The sequence below is a fragment of the Zootermopsis nevadensis genome, unplaced genomic scaffold (genome assembly GCF_977971745.1).
Source record: "Zootermopsis nevadensis isolate Lab colony 2312 unplaced genomic scaffold, Znev_1.0 Znev_ptg000061l, whole genome shotgun sequence".
In the NCBI taxonomy this organism is placed as follows: domain Eukaryota; kingdom Metazoa; phylum Arthropoda; class Insecta; order Blattodea; family Termopsidae; genus Zootermopsis; species Zootermopsis nevadensis.
Window position 1 is genome coordinate 1,612,220 of NW_028259192.1, and position 20,068 is coordinate 1,632,287.

General features: G+C 36.9%; 1 protein-coding gene across 8 annotated transcripts in view; it reads left to right on the forward strand.

Moving 5' to 3' along the window:
* LOC110830265 (uncharacterized) overlaps nt 1–13,097 on the forward strand; it is an 83,878-nt gene extending 70,781 nt beyond the window's left edge. For all 8 annotated transcript variants that reach the window (XM_087340441.1, XM_087340447.1, XM_087340444.1 and 5 more), the window contains 10 exons: nt 1,024–1,146; nt 2,487–2,691; nt 3,828–3,984; nt 4,915–5,117; nt 6,187–6,335; nt 7,806–7,918; nt 8,542–8,737; nt 10,151–10,360; nt 10,957–11,153; nt 12,166–13,097. In XM_087340441.1, coding sequence (XP_087196567.1) covers nt 1,024–1,146; nt 2,487–2,691; nt 3,828–3,984; nt 4,915–5,117; nt 6,187–6,335; nt 7,806–7,918; nt 8,542–8,737; nt 10,151–10,360; nt 10,957–11,153; nt 12,166–12,766 — 2,154 coding nt within the window. In that variant the 3' untranslated portion in view covers nt 12,767–13,097. The remainder of the gene's footprint in view (nt 1–1,023; nt 1,147–2,486; nt 2,692–3,827; nt 3,985–4,914; nt 5,118–6,186; nt 6,336–7,805; nt 7,919–8,541; nt 8,738–10,150; nt 10,361–10,956; nt 11,154–12,165) is intronic.
* The last annotated feature ends 6,971 nt before the right edge of the window (nt 13,098–20,068 follow it).

Genomic DNA, 20,068 nt, shown 5'->3' on the forward strand with positions numbered 1-20,068 from the left:
ACATTTCTGGCCTCTGCCGGCATGACAAAGGGTGTGTTCGGTGAGAGTGTGTAAGGTAGGAATTTTTTTATATTCACAGGAAAGGATAATGAAGATGGTGATGTTCGACAGAGTACCCTCACAGAATGGATGCCAAACTACAGTAATAGCCTGGAAATGTTTGCATTCACAAAATGTTGATTTTTTTTAATATGAGGGATGAGAAAGATTTATAGAAAATTTGTACTAGATCCGACCATTCAAAAATCTAAGACATTTGACATCAGAATCAAGTGTTTTACCTGCAGTTTCTATAGATGATACTAGTCATGGACTTGCAGCTTTTCTTGTGAAATATCTGGTACAGAATATATAAAAAATGGATTACATTTTAAGGTATGTTTTGAGAAAGAATGTTTTCAAAATTTGACAAACGGTGATTAAAAAGAGGGTCTGGTTCAGGTTTTGCATTGTTCATATTTTAAGATGTGAAAGTTTCAAAACTTGAACACGCATTTGAAGGTTGAATTAAAATTTTGTGTACATCATTCTTCATTTAATAATTTCTTATTTTTAACAACATATAAAGAACGTGTTTGTGTCTCATCACCAAAGTACAGGACAAAATAATTTACTGAAAATGTGGATACTTCCTTATATTATACTAGTTGTTTATCATATTTTAAATACTTTTATTATATTGTTTTTAATCATCCCTTAACTTTCATTACCTGCATTTCATAGAATATTCAGAAGGTATTTGTATTTTTTATACCTGTTTAATTTTCTGCATTTTTAGGTATTAAGTTTGCTCTTTTCCGTGAAGCAACTTTATACTGTCTTTTAGAAGTCTGTGTTTTATATGTAATGGACAAAGACTTTAAGACTTTATAATTTCCGTATTTATATAATTACAATAATAATATTTTCACGGTAACACATGACTTCTGGAGCCTGCATTTGTCCCAGGATGAATTATTAACTGTTATGTTTAGAAGTACGGCACGATAGACATCAAATAAGTGACATGCTGTTTTATTTCAGCCCGTGTTCCTTGTAGAAAAGGAGGTAGTTCGCACGACCACAACCAGGTGGCCGATGTGGAGGTGGATTAACTATTGTCATCGTACCTGGAGTTGGACCTGGAATGCCATGTTCTTCTTTGGGGTTAGTAACATAATTTATTGATGGTTATTATTATTTTCAGAATGTGAAGTGCCGTGCGCACCTGATTATGTAAAGACCCCATTTTTTGTACTAAAGTTTAAGGGTTTGGCATCTTTGATGGTGTTCATCGCTATCAAGTGCCTGTTTTACAAGTGATTTCTGTTTCAGATTCTGTGTTTATTTTTTGTTAGTTTAACTCATTGTAATTTTCCTGATTTGAGTAATTTGACGATAGTAGGTGCGCAGCAGAGTTCTAGAGTTGCATCATGTAATTTCCTTTATTACCAGTTTAATCTCTTTTTATATCCATGTATTTTCCAGATCCCTTTGTTTTTAAACACAGGCTTAAGAATAAAGAGCAGGAAAGTGGTGAGAAATTATTTTATATAACGGACTGTTATAGTCTGTTCCTTTATTTTCGTGTATCAGAACTGTTTGTGGTTTAAGCCTGTTGTAGAAAGATTTCATGTTGTTTACCGTACTTTGTGTTTGTAGTGTGTGACTACACAGACATCCACCAGTGTAATGTAATGTTTTTTTGTTTTCCTGTCTCTTAATTCCCAAAAATCTACTTTTTCTAGCCAAAAATCTCAGGAAAATTAACTTTCGTGGACTGACAAATTGTAATTGAAATTTCGTTCCAGTGAAAGTGAACAAAAAGGGACACGTTTTAATAACATAAGATTTATTGTTTTTACAAACCTTATTGCATTTTTTGTTTAATAAGAGGGACATCGCATATTTATAATGTTATTCGCAAGCATAAATAGTTTTTCATCCTGCTATTATATTGTAGATGAGCCGGGATAGCTCAGTCGGTATAGTGACTAGCTACAAGCTGGATGACCGGGGTTCGATTCCCCGACGGGGGCAGAGGATTTTTCCTCTAGCCTCTACATCCAGACCGGCTCTGGGGCCCACCCAGCCTCCTGTCCAATGGGTACCGGGATCCTTTCCCAGGGATAAAGCGTGGCCGGGGCGTGATGCTGACCACTCACCCCCATCTAGTGCCGAGGTCAAGGAAGGGAGGAGCTATACCTCCACTCACCCCAAACGCCTACATGGCGTATAGTGGGACAAACTTTACTTTATTATATTGTAGACAAGAATGTTTTATCTTAACATTTACATGATAATATAAATTGTCTTTATCAGCAGTATGTGAAGGGTTACGTGCAGTCTATCTCGTTGTGCATTGCTTTCATCCGAGCTACTGACAGCGCTGTTAAATAATTTGTAGAATAAAACAGTTACGAAATATGTCTTACTGTTAGTCGCATAGAATATTGGTTTGTAACGCTAAAAATCTTATTTTCTATGTCATATTTGTTTGTTTTCAGGTAGTGATCCCATGGTGTAGTCCCGTGGGACTTCGAGCTCTGTTCTGTGTTGAACCGTTTATGCCTGATCTGGAGCTGTCACAAGTGAACGGCACGCTCTTCCCACGTAAATCATCTCTCACCCCAACTCTCTGCTCAAGGCTACTTGCACTTTGGAGGCATATATCAAAATCACGAACACACTTTGAGACCAAGCCAGATACAGGTAACGTTTGTTGCTTCCCAGTTGTAACTTCTGGAGTTGTTTCATTTGTTACGTGAATGCTATCAGAATTCTCTCTTTCCATTTACTCGCGTGGTTAATAGCATTACAGTCACTTACTGTGAGCTGATTGTAGTGGTATTTAATATTTATCCATTTATTATTTATTTTATTTAGTGTTCTGTCTGACGACAGGTCCATATGAACAGGATCCTTCCATCCTTTTCTCGGACTGGGACCTGTTCATATACGTTCTTGGCAGATGATCCAGAAGTGGTTTGCCATTGCCTTCTTCTGTGTGTGAATGGAGTAATTGTTGGGATGCCACGGAGGAAAACTCCGTGTTGCCTAGACCACGGCCTTGCCCAACACAAGTTATAAATCGAACCCGAGACCCCCAGGATTACAAGGCCAGCGTTGTAACCGCTAGACCACCTCATCTTATTATTATTTAGTGTTCTGTCTGACGACAGGTCCATATGAACAGGATCCTTCCATCCTTTTCTCGGACTGGGACCTGTTCATATACGTTCTTGGCAGATGATCCAGAAGTGGTTTGCCATTGCCTTCTTCTGTGTGTGAATGGAGTAATTGTTGGGATGCCACGGAGGAAAACTCCGTGTTGAATAGACCACGGCCTTGCCCAACACAAGTTATAAATTCGGGCACCGCCGGGAATCGAACCCGAGACCCCCAGGATTACAAGGCCAGCGTTGTAACCGCTAGACCACCTCATCTTATTATTATTTAGTGTTCTGTCTGACGACAGGTCCATATGAACAGGATCCTTCCATCCTTTTCTCGGACTGGGACCTGTTCATATACGTTCTTGGCAGATGATCCAGAAGTGGTTTGCCATTGCCTTCTTCTGTGTGTGAATGGAGTAATTGTTGGGTTGCCACGGAGGAAAACTCTGTGTTGCCTAGACCACAACACAAGTTATAAATTCGGGACCCTTGTTTAAAACTGGTGCTTTATGGTTCTTCAACTCACCGCCACCACTGAGTGGATCCTCTGACGTCGGTCTTCTCACCGATAGTAGAATAATGTCTGCGTATGATTTCCATGTATCAGTTTGCCCAGCAGTTAAAATTGTGTGACTGGAACTGTGTAATCTTATATTGATTTATTGATTGCAGGTTTCATTGGTAAAGGCATGACAAGACATATCAATCGTTTATGGAACTACGTTGTCAAAGGTCTGTTGGGAACTCTTGGCATTATTTTAGTGTTCCCACTTGTCTGTTTGGTGGCCAATTGCGGAAGTCTTGCCATCACAGCTACAGCTATCCTGTGGTAATATATTGTGCGTTATCTCCTGTGCTTATAGTGAGATTAGAAGCGTCTTAACTGCTTGATGAGTACGCATATCCAAGAATGTTCCTTGTGTTCGCTTCCACCAGTTCACCTGTGCTTGTCACATACTAATATTTTTTTGTATTTGGCGAAATGAATTTGAGTTTGTTTACTTTTGTCAGACTTTACAACTTTTTGGAATAAATAATACAAAATTAACCATCAGTTATTACAGAAGAGTTTCTGAAACGAATACTGATTTGAAGACGGCTGTCTTCCGGGTTGTTATGCCATGTAGTCTGGTAGAGGTTTGCTGACGTTTCAGAGGTGCATGGTGCAACAAAGCGTATGACATCCGTCTTCATACTTGCCATCGTGAGAACTGAAACCTGTCTTACTACTGATTTGATTTCTGCGATGATTATAATGAATTGCATGACTGAATTTTGTTACGTGTATTGAAATGTTGAAATGTAGAAGAAACCTACTCTAAGAGGCGTACACAGATGGCAAGGAACTGTACAAGTAAAACGGTCGATTATTTTGCTATTGTGTGTTATAATTAAATAATATGTGATACTTTGTACCCATTTACTTTTTTGTAACTTTTCTGTAAACACAGAAGCATTTCACATACAATACAAATTTCACAATCTGTCATTCGTGCATAAAGATTTCTCTTTCCTGATCGCTAAATTCTTCGTAGTAACGATGAATAGCGCAAAATATCAATATTAATTTTAAATTTTAACATCTGCAAGTAAAGTTTGTGTATAGACTTGAATTATATTATATATTTTAATTAAAAAACACAAACATGACGCATTTAAACTATAAATTCTTAATTATAAACTGTGTAAATATTGCAAATCATTCAATGTATTGTAGAAAGTATGGTAACCAGTGGGCGTGAAATTCAATTTCTTGCAGGATGCCAGTTGTAACACTGGGGCTTCACTTATTCATGGCACTGATTTGTGACCTGGACAGCCCCAATCCAAGTCGAAACCATTACTTGGTGATACTAGAGGCAATTCTTTGGAACATTGTGATCCAGGGGTGTGTTCAACCACTTGCCGCCTTGTTTGTAGCTTTTGTGGTGTGTCCTGTTGTCTCTCTGGTAGTTTTAACAGGTGAGCTTTGTTCTTTATATTAAGTTGGGCTAAGTGCTATTGAAAATTGGCAGATGTCCGTACTTGGTTTGTCAATTTGTTATCGCCACTCGTAGGATGTCCTAAGTACAATTTTGAAGACGTGCAGAATAGCACTGCTTCGCATGAGATTTCACACAAATCGATTCAGTAGCTCTCGAATCATTTGCTGTGCACTTCATGCAAAGAATGCATAATAATCATTTTATTGAACTAAACTATGAGTAGATAACAGCTGTTTTAAAGGAAATAAATGCTTCTGTAATGGGTATTCATTTCACTAGGTAGAACTACCACTTTGAGTCTTCGTAGCGATAAGGAAATTTATTAATTTGTAGTCCAAAAGCTTGTTTTCCCAAATTTTTAAATCGAGGAATGGGTTTGCGTACCATGCTTACTGTAAGCATGTGAATGAGCACTCTCAGTGTTGCATAAAATCTCACTCTCTTTCTTGATTATGATTAATTACGTAAATGTCATTTGACAGCGTATTACCAAAAACAAAACAATAAAAATGGAATAATCATTTTAGGACTCCTAATTTCCTTAATGATTTTTTTTAATAAACTCCACAAATTTCAACCAATCGGTGAAAGTAAAGGGTACAGCCTGACTTAAAAGTGCAATCACTACAAAGTTATTGCAGGAAATTGACCATCGTGACTGAATTATGTCATTGTTTCCCTCAGTCCTGGAAGATACAGAAATGTTACCATAAATTAGATCCTGGTTGCTTCTTTTAACATCTTTTCCATCAGTGTTTATCCTCCAATTTTACACTGTAACTTTGGCAGTTCAGAAAGTTTATAAATGGGCAAGAAACAAAACGTTTTGTATTTGTTATTTGTTATTCATTGTTATGCAGTTAACTCCATATAAACCAAGAAACAAACAAACAAAGAAACAGCATGTCTTGATAATGATAATCTTACATGGGTAAGGTTATTTAATGTGATGTGATGTGTACTGAAATCAAAGAGGCAAGAATCTGGAATGAAATGTCGTCGTATTGAAGACTGCCCCGAGGAAGTTAACTGTGCGTTGTTTACAGTGGGTGTGTTGCGGTACTGGCTACGGCTCTTGTGGGATGCGGCTGCTTTTCATATGTTGATAAAGAAACGTGGTAGAGTCCCAGCAAGTGACAGCTTTGTTGTGAAGCGGATAGCAGGGCCAGGTTTGGCATCCAACTACTTCTACCAAGTAAGTCTCTCTCTATCCAGTTACTTTTTTATTATTTCTATTTTCTCATAGTGCCGTAGCCACGCGGTCTGAGGCACCATGCTTTGGACTGGTGATACGGAATGCGCGCTGGTTCGAGTCTCGGGGAAAGAAATTTCTCACGAGATTTTCGAAAGGTGTGTGGGACCGGTGCCAACCCAGCATTGTGAGGAAATTGGGGAGCTACAATGAGTAGCGTAATCCGGTCATGAAAACTAGCAGTGGCCGAGGTTTCGTCGTGCTGACCACACGTCACCCTATATCTGGTCGGATGATCGTTCACCTCTGCGTAGGCATGTGAACGTGAGGCCAGCAGTCAGCTAGTCGGCTTAGGCTCTCAGAGGGCTCTTACGCCATGGATTATTATTATTATTATTATTTTCTCATATGAACTTTGATGACACCAGCAGCCACCATGTGAATATACTTGCATTAATTAATATTGGTTTGTCATGAAATTACTTGAACCAGTGTCTTTTGAATTTAAAATTAAAAAATTTAAATGTGACTGACACTTGTATAAAAATTAATTTAACATTTCTGATGTGGCTTGTAAATGAGATTTTATTTATTCTTTATGTTATTCACAAAGGTGTGGCTTATTTACACACATGGCTTATATACAGTGTAGTTCTTGGTGTAGTTCACAGTAGCACAGTATTTAGAATCAATAGGCAGCGGCCGAGGGAAAGAAGAAGATTCAAATAAACATGAAATTGGAATAATGAAATTAATAGATAGAGCTAGGGGAACTGGCTGAACCAGTTGACTAAAATGGTGCCCTTATGGACGTGATCCAAATATTAATCCAAAAGTAGTTTAAAATAAGGGAACCATAATTTAGAATCCACCTTCTGGCCATGCAAACCCAGCCATGTACTTCTTTGGTGGTCTGATGCTTCCACTCCCAAATTGAAACACAGAATTAAAGTCTGTTCTTGCGCAAGGACGCGGGGAACATCAGTTGTGAGAGGGGGAGAAGGAGTGGCTCCATGTTGGAGAAGTAAGGGAGGGAGATGGGGCAGGTGGAAGGTTTACGTAATGGATAAGCCATAATAACTTTGCCTTTTGAGATGCGGTTTGACTCGACCATCCATCCAATGGCCCTACAACCCAAGTTAGGCCCTGGACTCCCTTCGGTTTTGCAGTAATTTTGTTTTACGATTCGTGGTTATTAGCCTCATGGGCTCGACTCATGCAAATACATATTCTCAGTATTGGAGGAGTACACAGCGGTATAAAAGTGTTGTATTGTACATGCCACCTGTCATGGCCTTCAAGATTTTTCTCCGTGTAACCCTTCTTTGCTTGAAATTCACACTGCCAGCATTTAATTGTGTACGTGAAATGTTACTCGGATGTAGCGGACTGCTGAAAATTCATTTTGTTAAGGGGAGTTGAATAGATCAGTTCCTTGACAAAGAAATCAACTGCATTGTGGAAATTTTGCAGATCCGACCTGAACAGGCACTTGCAGCTTTTGAGGCCAAAATGGAGCTGGATGAACTGGCAGCTTACCAGCATCAGATGGAAATGACAATACTTCAGCCTCAGAAGGATTTCAGGTGCGTGTAGAGTAACCTAGTGTGAAACTGAAGGTGACAAACGGGGTTTTGAATTACTGAATAAAGTCTGAATAGATCATTATTTCATACATGATTTGTAGGAATGTGTATAATCTGTCTTGGTACGAAATTTCGTACTCGGGCGATGTGTTGGTTACTGATGTCATACTGACTACTAAATCAATATTTTAATGAGACTGCCATGTTGTTTACGTTCACATTACCAGAATGAAACATTAATATAAGATTTGTGTGCTGGATGCTATGCTAAAAAAATTCTGAATTTGTAGTGAAATATTCCGTTGTTTTATATACTTATTTCGTCAACTCAACAATTATAAAAATGTTAAAGTATTTGGTAAACAGCGATATTTTGTCTTCATCAGGCTGCTTTTAATGTGATTACCGTATTAAATTTATCTTTAATATACTTACATACCCCATTACAGTACCCCTCATTATACTGCCACCCTTGCATTGTGGCTTAGGAACGGAGAACATCATCGTTGCACCAGAGGATCATGGGTAATGACATCGTGGCAGAGGATTATCATACCACCTCGTAATGTAATAATTGAGTCCATTGGGTTGTATCAAATGTTTTCCTTTTCCGTGTTTTACAGCCAGTTTGTGGAGGCATGTTTTGGTCCATTCTCAGCCCAGCTTGCAAAAGTTGGACCATACAGAGCACTGGAGAAAGAAGCTCATGATCTTATAGGAGCACTTCATGAGAAACTTGAGCGTCGGCGAAGAGATTTACAAACTGGGCTCGGAGTCGGTGTTAGGAGTAAAATTAAACTTACTACAGTGGAACTGAAGGTTTGATCCTTTCCAGCATTAGGCCTATTGATACCTGTTATAGAAGAGTATTTCCTTCACAGTATAGAGATGTATGATATGAAGCTTTTACGATGGCTAAGTATAATAAATTCTTCTCGGGCTGCCAGCCGTGAAAGGAGGCTTAACCCTTTACATCGCAAGCCCAAGTTAACTCGGAAGGCCGACATGGCTTCTGCTGTCCCAACCCTGAGTTAATTCAGAATTGAAATTTTGTGTCGTGTCCCACTCCCGAGTATATTCTGGCAACGTAATTTGATAGTTTACCACTAGACGGAATATCTGACAATCGTTCTGCATACAGTAGACATTTCTATCGATCGCTGCGCTTGAGATATCGATGTTTTTGTGTGATTGTGATTTTTCTCGACAGCTGTCTGTTGTCTGTCACAAAAGGCTGCAAGTAGTAAACTTAGCGTGCCTGAAGATGAGATTTTAGATTTTTTAGGTAATGATAATGTGCGTTTTATGAAGACAGCGATTATGACTTTGCTGTCGACGATATTGTTGAAAGCAATGACAAAAATGATGATATAGAATGAGAGGAAAAGGAAGAAGATGACAACGACTAGGCTGCTCAAACTTTCTTAAAAAAATGAAGATTACAGCCACGAAATGTAATTCCACGTATGATACGGGTGAATGACACGAATTTTGTTGTACAGAAGTGTGATTTTGAGTAATTAGAAACCTGGGCTGGGACATGCGCAAAGTGGGTTAATACTCGGGAATTAAAGGATTAAGTGACCTCATATGGCTGGTAGCCCAAGAATTTGTTATACCATATAGAGGTGTTCATAGACTTCTTTTCTTGGGTATGAACACTGGATCACTGACTTTGAGATATGACAAACTGGTTGTGATCAAAAGCGATTATGAGCTGCATATTTTTTTTGACATTACTAAGTATGTAGGGGGCACTAATAGATGGAAGAGTTCGGTGGTCTACAAGATACATAGCCAAAGATGCTGTTCTGAGTTTTGTAGCTAAAAAAACGTAAAGTAAAGCAGTCCCGCTACACACCGTGTAGGTCACTTGGGGGGGAGAGAAGGTGTAGCTCCTACGTAAGTTACTGAATAAGGATTTGGATGAATATGGTGTTTTATTAATTCCTGTTAGAAGCCTTTCAGTTGATCATGTTGCCACAATGGTAATATAACTCATTTGTAGTAAATAGACTGCCATTTTTCATGGTATCCCTAAATTCTGGTGGATGAATGCTGAAACAGTGCCCTGTACAGTTGTACCTTGCAAATTCATAACCATCCTGCCTTATTTCATTGAAAATACTTTACCTCAGCAGATTATACAGTGACCAATCAGAAGGACGTTTTCTCGTAGTGATTTATGGTGTTTGGTCGTTGTGTTGGTAACATCGGTCTCTTGGTACTCAGATTGCAATCCAGCAAGGAGCGCTGATGCTGGAGAGGTTCTATCCATCCCATGTCCTTCAGAGGCTTATGATCTGCGAAGAAGACTTCTGGGAATCGAAGGGCTTGTCCGTGAATGACTGGGCTGGGCTAGCAGGTCTCATGTACGCAGACATATTTAGTCTTGACTTCCTCACTCCACTGGATGACATTGATACCAAGTTCAGGTTGGAGGTACGTTCCTCTTTTGTTTGTGTTTTTCTTATAGGGTCTGTCTGTATTTCGTGAGTCCAAATATTAGCCGTTCTGAGTTTATTGTTAAATTCCATAAATTCTAGTTCACTTTTTGCCAACTAGAATCTTTGTGACTGCAGTATAACATGACACTATTACCTTGGGTCTAGCTCTATATCTTACGAAACACAACGCGTACTTATTTCCGATAATTTGTTTTTAATCTCTGACACTTGTCTTGGAGGAGGAATTGTACTTTGTATTATAGATCTTTATCACTCAATTCATTAAATTGGCTTCACAGTTACAGAATGTTTTGTGTCTTTAGAAACATAATTTTTGAAGACTACGAGTGTTTCAACAGAATAAGTTTTGTAATAGTCTGGAATTCTTCTTAATAAACTCTTTGTTCCCATTTTTGGTCTAATTTATAGATTAGGCGTCTTATGTATGCTAGCCTTTTGAATCCCTGGACTTGCTAGTGCAAAAGAAGGAGAAGAAGGTTAATTTGATTCACTGACGTCACTGAATTATAGATATACGGCTCGTAATTTCTCAGTATGAAGTCTTAAACTATAATGCAATTGTTTTGACAGCCTCATCAGCAAGTGGATTTGTCGAGGTACACGGAGATGGTAAATGGAGCAGAACTGGGAGCTGGGGGTCCTGATCTCTTGGGACCAGTGTATGCTCCAAGAGGCAATATACAAGTCCATTCACCCTATCTGGAAGTATCCGCTTTCAATCCCCGTTCCAGGGCCGCCGCTACCGGTCGCAAGCAGGACAAGAGAGGGTGAGTGCTATTTAATGTTGACATTGAAGTCAGTTTTTTGGAATTGGCAAACTGCCTTTCAGAAGATTCAGTTTGTTTTTGCTGTGAACCAGGATTGTGATAAAAGGAATTGGAGAGAATTACATAATCACGAGCTTTATAATTTGCGTTCGTCACTAGATATTAAGAGGATAATAAAATTGTTGAGGATGGGATATGTGAGACGTATAGCAGGTACGAGGGTGGTGAGAAATGCACATAAAATGTCAAGTGGAGGACTTGCAGGGCAGGGTCCTGTATGAAGATGGGAAGACAATATTAAAATGTATCTTGAAATAAATATTTATGTTGGCCGCACGGTCTGAGGCGTGGGCCTTGTGCCGCTTGGTCACTGGGACCGTGGGTTCGAATCCCATGGATGTTTGTCCACGTTTTTCTGTCCTGTGTACAGATAGAGGCCTCGCGACAGGCCTATCCCTCGTCCAAGGAGTCCTACCGAATGTCTATGGATGAAGCCGAAAGTTGGGACCCGCAGTGCTCAGGCACTTGAAGAACGGGTCATTCCCACTATCCCATTTGGTTTTCTGAGTAGTAATGCTACATGGACTGTGCGTATATATCAACCTTTCAGAGGAACGTACTGCCTCCATTTTCAGGGCAGCATGTTACTCTGAAATGTTCATGTCTACCTACAGGTCCACACAGCATTACTACCCAGAAGGTCAACGTTGACATCCTTATCTCTTTGAGGACCTCAAATTTTAAACTTTATGGTGTGTGTGGGTGGAGGATTTTGGGAATATGATAATGAACCTTTGGAGTACATAAAAGATAGGTTATTAATTTACCATCTGAGCAACTATTACCTTTTGAAGATGGGTTATCTGCTTTATTCGCGTCTTTTTTTATTTTAGTAGTAGTTTGTCTCGTCCAGTTTTAGTGTCCATGTTAAGTGTATTTACGGTATAATTGTGTAGTATAGTAACAAAGATTTTCTTGTTCTTTTAATGTGTGAATGTGGAATGTTCAACAGGGAGTCTGGTGGTGGAATTTCAACAAGTCATGCCCGTCGAAGAACCACTGTATCATCATCTGGTAGTGGGAACATTGTGACAATGTGGCAACCTTGGAAACAGCGTTGTCATTCGTACAGTGCAGAGAAACTGCTCATACCTCTTCCTGTGCCCCATCCCGCGCACATCGCTGTCACTATCCACAATCGTGACAGCGAAGATCCAATTCCATTGGACTCTGAGCTGTGTCAGAACATCCTTAAAGCTGTTGAGGATTCCCATGGCCATCATTTCAACACTCAGGAAGCTGTCGAAGGAGTTTCTGGAAATGTAGCTCGTTTCCGAGGTGGTGGTGACGGTAATGTCAATTCTGTTGGTTCACAGATTTCAGTTACTGGTGAGGGTGGTGATGAGAAGGCAAGTGATATTGGTGATGGTGAAAGGGAGGGGGTAACAGAGGGTGAGACTTATAGATGGAGACATATGGAGTGGGGGGGAGCGACAGCACGAAGAAGGAACAATTCTGGGTCGGTCAGAGTTGACCTGGCTTCACCAGAAGACGTTACGTTGGACACCGATGCAAGCCGAGTAGTCTTCAGTTCATACGGTACGACAGTTTGAAAGCAAAGAGGACCAGCTAGTGCCTATTCGTTAATGTTGTTGGCACTTGTTGAATGTTCTAAGTACATGCCAGGGAGAAGTACAGTGTAGCTTAGATACAGGTGGAATGTAGCTGGAACAAATTATTATTACATATTTAATTCAAAAGTATGTATTGCCAGTGAAACGTGTGAGGTAATCCTTTTGATTCTAAATGTATCTGCTCATTGCAGAAGGAGAACGAGGTTGGTAACAAGATCCAGTCAATATTGTCATTATCCTGAGTTACATTTCAGTCATTAGTTTTTATTAATGGCAAGAATTTAAGACCTCTGTAATGTGGAATCTTAGACGTGGGAGTTTTGAATTCGATTTCAAAAACCTTTGTGATACAGTAATATTAGATGAGTCTGAAGATGGTGATGATCCTAGTAATATATAACAATAAGATTACGTTATAGACACCAATTTATTAATTGAAATTAAATAATGGTAGACGATACAGTGGACCAGGGACTTAAGATTTGAATTTAGAATTTGGGGGGGGGCGGGGGGGGGGGGGCACTTTTTTTAATCTTTATGCTCTCTAAATCACGGTGTGAAAACATAACATATGTGTAGTATCTGTTACCAATATCTTAACATTGCTGTGAATAGCATTATAATTATAATCTAGTTTTCTTTTTTGCTCAATTTTTTTTTTAATTTTCAAAGTGTTTGCTGTATTTTGAAAATAAACTGTTCAGAATTCTAAAAGAATTTCAATGCTTTAGCATCTTTGATCTGTAATTGGTAGTATGCACTTGTGATAAATGTGTGCTTTGTTTTTACTTTGTTAACTGATTTATTCTGTAAACGATTGTGAAAGATTTTGATATAAGTTCTTCAATATCTCTTGAGTTGCAGTGACCAATTAGAATGGTTGTTACCATGTTATTTTTAGTTATTTTGTGAATTTATTTTTTGGAATATGGCTAAGCAAAATCAATTAAGATAGGAGGTAGAATGAAAATTTCTGGAATTGTTTTGAACTCCTGACATTTTTATTAAATATCCTGTGTGCGTGATTGGCGTTATAAGATTTATTTTTAAATTTTCAAGGTTTAAAGTCTTTTTACACTTTCCTTTATTGTGACAACTTAGAAAAAAACTTTCAGAACAATTTATTGTTCCTTACTGTGATGCTACATTAACAAGAAGGAATAACAAATTCTGTTTTATACTGAAGAAATTTTAAATTTTGTGTATGAGAGAGGCAGAAATGCTATGAACTGTTTCTTTTCTTCACAAATTTATTTGCTGTTATTTTCTTATATTGACGTAAAATGTTCTTTTACTGCCTCAGGATGTGGTATATATTAAACTGTAATAAAAGGGATTTCCCTTACAGTTGGAGCTTACAAATGAATGTCTAATGTCATAAGACGGATGTTGTTTTGTTTCTTATCCATTACATAAAGAATTTTCACATTCACACAGTCATCTTACTGTTTTGTTATAGGTACAGAGAGAGCATTTGTCGTAACTTATTGTTTCTTAATTACTATGATGTTTGCAGTAAATAATATAATTTTGGTTTTGAACAAAATCTGAATAATCACCTATGAAAGAGGGAAATGGTAAGAAATGTTAAATTTTCTTTACGTGTTTCATTCTGAACAAAGTCAAAACTCTGATACATAGATATAGAAGTGCTAAAAACAATTGTTTTTCTTAATACATTTATATTTTTATTTCGTGACATATTTATTTTTATTGTTCTTCTTTTGCCACAAGATATGGCAAATATAATTGGTTGATTGGTGACTGATGCCCCATGATCAGCATTCGTACCCTCATCCAACATTTCTTAAGTCTAAAATATGATTTATCTAAAGTTTTTATGATTGTATGTCATTAAGTTGATGCATGTTCTTAGACACTTTCCTTCATCTGTTTATATAAAATTTAATTTTTTTTTAAAGTCAGTTTAAATCTTGGAACATATTTCTGAGGTGGGGGCAATTATTCTGTTATCCCCATCGTTGGTCGGTTTGTGAAGATATTGGTTAGCACAGGATACTATGGGGAGTTACAGATTTTAAATGTAAATGAAATTAATTTCTCATAGATTTGGAACGTATAAATGAGTTGCTAATGTCATAGGAACATTTGGTGGTTGGTTTATTTTTCATCCAAAAATGTTTTCATTTACACAAAGTTTCTTAGCAGAGATAGAAATATCTTCCGTAATCGTCGTCTGCAGCTCGCTTTGGGAAAAAGAGGTACTAAACACAAAGAGAGGAGAGACTGAGAGAACACATCACAGGGTGTTTCCAAACACAAACATCAGAATCTTCGTGTCTTAATAACGACATTTTCGGCTGTTTGTCATTGTCTGAATTGTATCCTGATTGTTGTCGAAGGTCTTTTTATGTCTTTTCTGGGTACCTGAAAATGCCCATACTGATATATGAAAGTTCCTGCTGCCTGCAATTTTGTTGTCTTATGGAGCTATTAAGATGTTACGTGAGCTGTTTTTCCTTAAATTATTTTTCATCATATTCTGCCCTTTTTATGTACATAAATTGGCATCTTGTCTATATAAAATTGCATATGTAGGATTTGAGGTTTTCGCTGCGTTGATTCCGAAGATGGATGTCTTCTGGGTTATAGTGCCGGTAGTCTGGTAGAAGTTTACCAACATTTCAGGGGTCCTTGCTGCCTCCATCTTTAGGGCATTGAGCGGGAAGGTCCTCTGAAATATTGGTAAACTTCTACCAGACAACACGACGCTAAAATCCTGAAGACAGCCATCTTCAAAATTACACATGTTCACTGGACCAGTGGTTCGGATGGACCCCACAGAGTAGGTGCTCCCTTCGCTACACCTGAAGACATTTGGTATGAAGCTGTATTTAAAGATGAATTGTGTAATCAGAACATATATTAAATAGTTTGGATGAAACTGTAGTTATGAAGATATTTAGGAAACAACACCTAATACAGCAAGGGCCAGTGCAGATGAAAACAAAAATTGAATGTGTCCCATCATTTCATATATCTTTAAAAGAAGTCTTGAAATTCTTAGTACTCCTGAATACCTGCAAAATGTGTAACATTTTTTTAAGCCAGGAGCCCTGCCTGATATAGCAAGAAACTGACAATTTATTTTTCAAAGAATTGGGGGGGGGGGGTTGAATTACATTTTTCTTCATTGGTTTTCTAGGAAAGATGCACTATTCTTGAGAATATGAGTTTGTGTACATTTAGTATTTATGAGTAACACCGATATGTTCCAAGAGTAATATTAGCTGTGCGTTGAAACTTTCTCTCTCGTTACTGAGATTTTGTGAGTCCAGTCCAACATGGTACATCCGTTCTCCTTTGTCATACTCAGAGGAGTGAAATGTATTGAACAGGAATGCAAGGTAGAAAATACAAAATTTCTGCTGGTCACAACATTTTTTTATTGATACAAATAAGGAGAGTAATATATTATTTATATTCTAGGTGTAATATTATTTCATATTTTAAAATATAAATTAAGAGTGAGAAACATGTTATAGCTTCAGTGTGAAATTGAAAGGGGGGTGAATGCAAATAATAGGAAAAACTGTTAATATAGCTTGTATTTTATTAAAGGGATGTAATCTCATTAGAATAGGAGTTCTTTGTATGATTTATATTCTTGTGCATAGTTTATTGACTTTTGGAAAGAGTAGCTTTCTGAAAAAAGGAAGAAAAATGTACTCTTCTGTTATTTATGATAAATCAAAATTATTTTGTTATAGAGGACAGGTGAAGACCGACTAGATGGATTTACAAATTAACAGAGAAATGTGCACTCATAATATAATTGAACGTTAAGGATAGCAAATCACATATGAGTGATCACCATACCTTTTTGGGATTTTGCTATGTTGAGAACAATATCCTGGTTTAGTGAGCACCAGACCCTAGCTAGAATTCAGCTGTACATATCATCATTAGTGGATCGGAGTATTCTGTCTCGTCTTTTATTTTGTTATGAATGATACTCGTCAGGTTTTATCTTTAAGCGTGGTAATAAGCAAATTTTCAAACAAATTTACGATAGTTGCAAAGTTAAAGAAATGAAAGAACAATCACAAAGTGCTCTGAATATCTGTGTGTTGTGTGTGGTTTAACTTTTAGAGGTGGAATACTCTCAGGACCAAATTATTTTGTGTTTAAAAGATACAGAATTTCAAATGAAAATCTTTTACTGTTCCGTATTGCATCATGAACAGGTTGTAAATACATTTTATTTTGCTGCAAGAGGTCTCAAAGGACTAAATATTAAACATTGTATCAGAGTGTAGCAAAGAATATAATTTTCTAGGTATTTCTGATATATGCTCACTAAGCCATTTCAAAAGATTGTTACTTTGAAGTCTAATTAACTAACAGGAATTATTCATTTATTTGTCTTCATTATCTTTCACTTGGTTAGTTCCTTATATTTATTTTAGCAGTTTCTTTCATTTAAAGAAATTTGTAAATTTTGTGTGTACGCATTCATACATGCATGCAAACACACACACATCTCTCATGTTAATAACATCGATTGACATTTGTAGAACTGGGTTTTGTGGTTGTTCACTGTCAGTGAATGCAGTGGGCCTGCTATAATATTACAATTATTGGCCCATATTGCAATGGAATTAAAAATTTTATTTTAACTGACTTGGTTGCAAAGGATGTGATGTTAAATTGCTGAATTATAAAATCAGATTTTCTTAAAAAAAATATGCAGTTGGCAGTGTAAGTTTTATTTATAAACTTTAAATAGCAATGTGGCATATGATATGTTCTGTTGAAATTCTTGTACATGTATGTTTGGTTTACGTAAATAAACATGATGGATTAGATCCAAATTTTGGGCCACAGGTTACCCATGCCTGTGCCCTTTAAAGACGAGTACTATTTTATTAGGTTACTGTACCAACCTGCTTTATGCATATTTCTTCTTTGTGGGGGTGAGGAACCAAATCAACTGAGAAGATCCTCTAAACAGAAGTGAGAAATGCTTTACAGTTGGATGATAGACATGCATTTTCAAAGCCCCATTAGTCAGAAAGTAGCAGAGGTGATCGACGTATACACTCACATACTTGTCCTAGGCTAGCGTAGAGTGAGGGTATTTAAAAAACAACAGTAGGACATCACAGATGAACCACAATCAGGGGTGGCAGTCCACCCAACATGCATAATTTCTTTTTTAATGTGTTACCTTTTAATTTCATACTAAAAAGTAACAAAATATTTGTTTGCCTTACATTTACTATTTGTTGAAAGAAAGTTTGAAGTTGGAATCGTGTTATGATAGTTGTCTTTAACTGGATGTGATATCACGTTTTGCAAGTATAATTTCTTTATTAGGCACAATATTTTTGAGTTCAAAACTTCCATTGTTATAACACTAGATTTGTCAATTTCATTGCTGCCTATCTAAGTGGATGATTCGCATCGGGAGCTGAGGTGTTCTGTGAGATGTTATACACCACATATTAGTCTCACTGTTATATTTTAGTTTTCTTCAAAGGAACTGTATTCTGCTCTATCTTCATTGGTCTGAAACTTGAATCCAAATATGCTCCAGGATTTTTGGGGCATTTTGTGGTAGTTTTGATTATAAAGGGTCTGAAGTTCAACTGCAGAGGAAAGTCTTAGTTGTACATAACCTCCATATTGTGATTCAAATAGGGGAACACATTAAAATGTCAATATTTTAAAGTTATCTTAGAGCTTTCTAGAAGTTTCCATTAACATGCCAATATCTTACACTTAGATAATCTCAAGTAAACCCATATTTCATTTGATTCTTATTTTCAAAAATTCTAAATTAGATTCCAATTTACTTTCAGTGGTCATAAATTGAATTGGATCACTCAACAGATGTGACTTAACCAAACAAAACTGATAACATTCTGTCCCATAATATAAAAAAAGTCTATGTTATACAGAATATACTAGAATGTTACTGAATTTACATAGGACTCCTGTACTAGAGCAGTCCTCTTCATGGCTTTCAGGTAGATATCAGCATTCAAGAAGTTGCTAGTTGATCAGACTACTATTTGATGGTTCAACCAAACAGCTGCTCTTCACTATTCCAGCTTTAAACTGGGAGACAATGTGTATGTATGGTCCATTACAGAGGGAAGCAAAACTTCAAAACTGAGTGCTATTAAATAGCTGATTTAGAAAGTCAGACATTCTTAAACACTATTTATATCATCCTATTGGCAGGAGTGGAATTAGGCACACAGACTAACTTTCAAGTTATTAATTAAGTGAATTTAATTCAAAACCAGATTCTGTAAGTAGAGGCTTGGTAGATGGTTGTTTCAGTTTGTCTCAGTTTATGAACCTAAAAAAAAGTTTCATAATACTTCCATCTCATACATGAATATGTAAAATATTTTCTCTTGAATTATTTGCTTCAGGTTCAGAATTCCGACTTTTAAACATTTCAAAATCTTAATCTGCTGTTACTTTTCACTCTTTTGCTTATTTTGAGCATTTTGGAGATTTTTGTACTTTGTAAATTTGTTAATATAAATTTTAACTTTATTGTTATTAATTCCGGACTTATTAATTTTAATTAATTTCTTAAATTTCTATCCAAATTTTTCAAAGTGGCGTACCAACTACTCATGTTTACTCATTAATTTTATTTGACTGCTTCCTCATTTAGCCTCTAGCTTCATCTATTTTATCACTGAAATATATTCAACTATAACTAAATAATAAAGAATATCAGTATTCTTATCTGTCACCTGCACATTTGCAGTTCACAGTTTTTTTTTTCCCCCCTACATGTTTCAGCCTGATGTGGCCATCATCAGGTCTGAGTATACGCTTTGAAACATATAGTTCAGAAATAATAAAAAACAGTGAACTGTGATTGTGTAAAAGTGACTGACAAGAAGCAACGTAACACGCTGAGATGCTACAATACAAATTCAAATATTGGTCTTTGCATAAGATTGGACAATAATTTTAAGTGATTGTATTTATAAATTATTTAAATATAATTAACCTGATTGAATTTCAGCTTGCGAGAATCATATCACAAGGAGACGGTTGCATTTCTCTTAATAGTAAGTTGTTTTGATCTGACAAATTTTACTAAGTTGCCTTCTAGGATTATCATATGAAACTGATCTCTTGTGACAGTCCTTCCAACTTCTTATACTGCTGTATCTTATGATTAATTTTTTCTCATAGCTTAAGTTATCAGTAAGGGCTCATATAAATTGTTGGTTGTAAAATCATGATAGGGGAATTTAGGTTATGGTGTTGTGAGTTTGGATTGTT